The sequence below is a fragment of the Octodon degus genome, unplaced genomic scaffold (assembly GCF_000260255.1).
Source record: "Octodon degus isolate 3935 unplaced genomic scaffold, OctDeg1.0 scaffold00231, whole genome shotgun sequence".
Lineage (NCBI taxonomy): Eukaryota > Metazoa > Chordata > Mammalia > Rodentia > Octodontidae > Octodon > Octodon degus.
The window spans coordinates 1513089-1519425 of record NW_004524807.1 but is presented as its reverse complement, the minus strand read 5'-3'; the positions used below and the strand labels follow the sequence as shown (position 1 = coordinate 1519425).

At 40.6% G+C, this 6337-nt stretch overlaps 1 protein-coding gene across 1 annotated transcript in view; it reads right to left on the bottom strand.

Moving 5' to 3' along the window:
- Nucleotides 1–4547: 4547 nt before the first annotated feature.
- Nucleotides 4548–6337, bottom strand: part of Fat4 (FAT atypical cadherin 4) — a 212688-nt gene continuing 210898 nt past the window's right edge. Inside the window, exon 18 of the mRNA XM_023705874.1 lies at nucleotides 4548–6337. This exon is cut by the window's right edge and continues 52 nt beyond it. Coding sequence (XP_023561642.1) covers nucleotides 5675–6337 — 663 coding nt within the window. The 3' untranslated portion in view covers nucleotides 4548–5674.

Here is a 6337-nt window from a genome sequence, read left to right as displayed (position 1 = left end):
TGTGCACAACTCACTTTATCTTCTGGACCTTAGATACCAATGCAGAGTGAATCTATTCTCTCTCTCTCTCTCTCTCTCTCTCTCTCTCTCTCTCTCTCTCTCTCTCTCGCTCGTTTTCCAGCTGAAGATTTGTTTGGGCAGTCATTGTCTTTCTGGACCTATCCTTATTTGTCATTGTCACTTAATACCTTCACACACACCTATCCTGAAACATTTTTGATGCAGTCTTCGCTGATAGGTTGACAACAGTCACTGACTCTTCTGCTGTGTTGGATTAACTAATCATCAATTTGTAACACCCAGTTGAATTGAACCAGCATGGTGCTGGGTGAGGATGCCCCACCCATGGATTGCTGCTAACAACATGAAAAGCAGAACTGCTGACTAAGAGGTATTGCTGTTGATTCTTCCGGAAGAAGCTTATTGTTCTCACTTTCCTGATATAAACTCAGGTGCTCTCGTTATCCTAGGAGACTGTGTGCTTGCTATTGCTGAGGATGGCTGTAGCTCCTCTTTGAGTAGCTCTGACTCTTCCCTTGAACATTACTTCCTGGCTTCAGTTCAGATTCCTCAAGCTGCTGCTACAGATCCTTCATCCCACCAGTACAGGCTTTCTCATTTCCACTAGTGATCTTTTAGCTGTTCCAGTGCAGATCCTTGATACAGACTTTCATGAGACATTGTCATGGGTCTTGGCCTCCAGATGGACTCACAGAAGCCACTGTCATGGGCTCCAGGTATTCAGCTGGACTCACACAGGACATTGTTGAGGAATCCAGGCCCTCAGCTGGATTCTCTGGGTCTCTAGTGTATGGACAGATCTCCCATAATCTTTTGCATTGAATTCTATGAGTGAACATTATAAAATAGTCCTATAATTTGTGTACTATTTTAAATCTTTCCCTTTGTAAACCCTGACTACTACACCTACTATTTTTCTAACATGGAAAAAACACCTACTCTAGCCTTCCATATCACTGCCTCTGCCTGCAGTGGTGTCACATATGCCTGTGGCTTAGTCACCTGCCCTAGTCAGTTCTTTGCTTAGATGCCACACGGACAAATGATCTTCCTAAGCATCTTATCTAAAAGAGCACACACACACTCAAGCCAGCCTGCTTTCATTGCCTCCATAATAGTTGTCTTTCTTAGACGTGGCCCAGCATAATTATCACCATATTTATTGTTGCATGAAATCTTTCTTAGAAAGCTTGTTCTGTCCAGAGAGGTACTTTTCTTCCTTCATTATATTGTTTGTATGAGTTAGAAAATTGCCTGGTACATAAATAAAAGTTATGCATCCTTGTTTGTTATTAAATTTAACCCAGGATATTGAACTTCTTTGTAAATCAATGCATTTTTGTAAAGGATAGTATATTTTATGATCTTTAACATAAATATATTTGTTTTCAATTATTATTATAGATGCACAGGTTATGTAAATAATTAATCAACTGATTTTTACTGTATGCATCAGGTTTGCTGGAACCTAGTGCCTTTCCCTCATAATCACTAAGTAAAAATACTGAATTACTGTTTCCTCAGAGATGCTCCAGTTTGATTCTACATTGGGCATCATCTCCTGGCTTTCTCTGCAGACCCTCCACCTCCTGATATGCACTCCATGGGACTTGATGGCGAGTCCCAAGCCTTCAAATGGATCCTTCTGATCCCTATTGTGCAGACAGGTGGGAAGGAAATGGGTTGGTTAAATGGAACTCAAGCCTCCTTTTGGGGGAGCCAAACTTCATCTGCATACTCAAATGTACTGAATTCCTATATAGTAATGACCTATTTACTGTATATTTGGTTGAATAAACCACTATAATTCTTGGCTGGTTAACCATGTCCATTGTCAATACTGTGGCATTCCATTCAAAACATCTTTAAGGGACAGACCTAGATTAATCATCAATTGGAATGTTTTCCTTCTCAGTGGAAAGCCTAACAATGTGCTAAAATATATTTCATTTATGTTTATTTTTCCTAAGGGAAAGTAAATTCAGTCATTTTTGAAATGTTAGCCAGTTTAAAACTGAATCTAGGCAGAAAATAAAATGGGAAAAGAAAAACTGCACCACTGAATTATTGATTCAACATTTTAAAACATTCTCACTTTTCACAGATTCATGTTACAATAATGCTAAATTCAAGTAAAATAAAATGTATTTTACATGACAGTAATGATTTATTTCCAGATGGAATGTCTGCAAGTAATAAACTCACTAAGTGGTGTATTTTATTTTTTCCTTGTAAATAAAATATTTATGAAGAACATAGCTTTGAAGCATGTAAGCACCGTGTTTCCCATCAACTTTGTTGTCTGTAAGCATTTTGTTAACAGGTATTAATTACAGAGTTGTGCTCCCAGGGCTTCTAATTCTCCATTTTGTTAAAATATTCACTTTATCTTAATGAGCTATCAATAAATCAGCTAATTTAGAAAATTCTAGAGGCCAGCCAGATAGCTCAGCAGACTAAAGTGCCTACTTCGGCAGAGTGCAGAGGCTGGGGTTCGATCCCCAGCCTGCCATGCCAGCCCCACCCCCCAGGGTGTGCTGAGACTGTGATTGAGACTGAGTGTGGTGGCACTCGCCTGTAAGCCCAGTACTTGGGAGGCTGAAAACAGGAGAATCCCTGCGATTCCAATCTATGTAGTGAGAATTTTGAAAGCTCCATCAGTGTTCTCTACAGGAACGTGATGGTCAGAACTTTGTGATATGGTCCTTCTTCAGTAGCATGGGCTCTGGGACTGTGTACACTTGCTGCTCTTCCTGCCAGGAAACATTTCTCTGAATATTTATGTTCCCATCTAGAAGTAACATTACCTACATAGCAAAAACTCAATGAGAATTAAAAGAGTGAGTAACTATATTTAGGAAATCCAATAAACCCTCATAGAGCTAAATTAGAATTCTAGGATCATGATTTTAGGTATGAAACTGTAGGTCACTTTTAACTATTTAGTTGAGGGGATTGTTTCCCTCTCAAACTACGGATACAATCTCCCTTCCAAATAGTCTGTGTTAACTCACTAATTGAGTAGATTAAGTATCAATCTCCTTCTTCAGAGAGACCTTCCTTTCACACATTTCTGATTTGTTTTCTTCAGCTATAAATATTGTTCTTGCATTAGTTTAAAAGATTTCAGGAAGAAAACCAAATGCTAATGTTTCTAAAATAATTGCCATCTTTTTTTTTCAGATGTAGAACTGATTAATAAGGAGAACAGTGAAAATCTGAGCTTGCAAAAAAATTCTTAGAGAAAGAGAACATAGAAACTTAGCATCAAGTTCTTTTCCTTTAACCGTTAATTCTAATCATGCTTGTCATTTACTTTCTGTTCCTCTATGTCCTCGAGGGCATTGCAATGGTTCAGGATTCAATCAGGAAAAAATGGACTTTATTTACTCAAAGTGATGAACAAAGTAGTCTCACATTTGAAGAATAAATTAAAATACTAAAGTTCATAGAAAAATATTAAAATATATTGGCTCATCATAGATGATAGCAAAAAAAGAGGAAAGTATTAGTATCTTATTTTTCATTAAATAACATGACTTAGGATAAAATATTGTACTCATTCAGAAATAAAAAAATCTCAATTTTATTAAATGACAAAATAAAGACATCTCAATAATATGTTGATATCAGTTTTCAAGTCCTTCATCTAATTTTTATTATGGGAAACTCCTTTCATTATAATAAAGCCAGTATTGAAGGAGGGTAGCCTGAACAAATATTAAATTTGAGGCAATTTTTTTTATTGCAAAAGGTTGTAATACCGTCATAATTTTTAGAAGCCTAATTCTTTAAAGTGTAAGTGTTTACACACAAATGGATCCTTTTGTATATCATTCTTCAGAATTGTGCGACTGTTGGAGGCTACCAGGAAATAGAGGTTCGTTTCAGTCCAGACAGCCTGTGAAAATTTTTAAGTCATATGTAGCAGTGATCAATAAATTAAAGACAGGTCTATGCAGCAGAGCTTTGACCGTCATTCCTCCTACCTTCCATTGGACTTTGAAAAGCTTGAGCTGGATCCTTGGAGAAGATCTGAGGCAGACATTTTTCCATAATTAAATCTAATTCATTGCTACTCCTGTAACTCTAAGTCTGCTCAAATGCTGGCTTTCAGGGAATATACTCTATAAGAAACTTCTAAACATCTCTTGCTAAACCAGGTTCCTAACAATGTTAGACTCCAAAGACCAAATCGGTCTAGATTCATTCTACTCTAGGGAAGTCTAAGAGCTCAGACAAGCAAGAAGGCACTAAAGTGACCTTAAAATATCGCTTCTGGCAATTTACCAGTTGTAATTTTTTTTTTTATAAAAAAAAAGTGACGCTTCCCACCTCTTTACTTGAACATGCTGTCCTCGGTCAGCAAGGAGAAGCTATTCTCAGCCGGAAGGGTACAAAGTACAGACAGATGAAGAAATAATATTACGCCACACACACACACACACACACACACACACACATACACACACACACACACAAAGTATTTTAAATAAATATTTTAATTCTATTGTTGGCATTTACAAGTAGAAAGCATACAGTATGTTACAAATATCAAAATGTGAAATATATGAATGTTACATAAGTAACAAATGTAAAAAAAGTATTTTCTTACTTTCCTGAAAGTAAGAAAACTATTCAGCATAGGAAAATATCAGTATCAAAAACACAGCTTAGGTGTAAAAAAAAAAAAAGTTTTTACAGGATATTAAAAAATGATCTACAAAATGACGGAAAGTAACAAGTGCTGCAATTTTGCTTTATATAAATTATAAAAATTGGGTACTTGTAAATGTTTGAGGGGTTGAAAAGTCAGTCCAATCGTAGGCTTCGCTTAGGTCAATTTGTCAGAACGGTAAAAGCACAGAATTTTCTTTTTCAATAAATAACTCTTCCAAGTGTCTCTTCGAAGTGCTATTGAGAGCATCCTTCCGCAGTAGGAGGGGGACAGCGTTCTGGGAAAAGCGTGCAGAGATTTTGTTCCTCATGGAAACCTGAGGAAAGTCAGGAGGCCACAACCATTTGCAAAAAGGTTTCTGAAGTTTTAACTAAATGTTGTAAGAAAGCATTAAAGTGCTGAACAAAAATAATACAATTTTAGTACCCACTGTCATGTAAAATGTAAGCTAATTACTCGGCCATTTCTAAGCAACATTGAATAGGGATTCTAAAATTCTGAAAAGTGTTAATGCTTAGTGTTTCGTTGGAGGATAGAAGGCTTTTTCTACACTTTACAAGGGTTGGTTAAACCGCGAGCGTCTTACAATGTAAAACATAATTATAATAATACAATGGAAACAACACACAGAACCCCACTGTGAAAGCACAAGTTCCCTTCTGCAATGGTAACAGCATGAATTTCAAAAATCACAAACCAAACACTGGTAAAGAAGCGAAACTTTCCAAATGCTGCATGCCACATAACCAGTTACAAAGCACAATGCATGCAGGAAAACAAATTCAACCAACTGTATTTAAATTAAAGAGTTGTTTTAAGTCTGTTTCAGCAGCATTGTGGTTATTATTTTTCAGGTTTCCCTCACCCACCAGTCCCTACTGGCCTGTTTTGCCAACGCCACCCAACCACGCCAGCGACCTCGCCACGAATGGCTTGAGCGCCTCCTGGTTTGCTTTCTGTCTGCCAGGAAGCACCTCACACGTACTGTTCCGCGTCCCCGTCCTTGGGGACTGGCTTCGTGGCCCCACCTTTACCATCTTCGCTGGCTGCCGCTTTTTCTGGGAGCGACGCCAGGTCTTTAAAGACATCTACGTAATGGCCAAAGCCGGGCCCCCAGTTCAAAAGGTTGTCCCAGTTGAAGTTCCCGGCCTGCGGCCCGAGCTTCAGGGCCAGCGCGGGGTCTGCGGGCTGCGCGCCCTCCGGCCTGCGGCCGTGGTAGCGCCGCGGCTTCAGCCTGGCCCCGTGGGCGTCCTCGTCGTCCGCGTCCGACTCGTTGACCTGCGACAGCTTGGGCATCCTGGACGTGTACACCACCGGCTTGTCCCTGTCGTACTCCATCTCCGAGCAGGTGAAGGACTCGTGCGAGTCGCTGTCCGAGGAGGACTCGGGCGCGGGGATGCCGTCGGCCGGGTTGCGGGTGCGCGACAGCGGCCGGCGGCACTCGTCCTCCGACGACGAGCGCCCGTGGTCGGCGCTGCAGATGCTGGGGTTGCGCGGCCGCGGCGTGTTGAGTCGCTCCACCTCCTCGATGGAGAGCCCCACGGGCGGCGCGGACTCCAGCGGCAGCGGCCCGAGCGGCTGCTTCAGGCGGCTGCCGGGCCTCGAGCAGTGCGCGGCCGCCGCCTGCGGGCTCCTGCT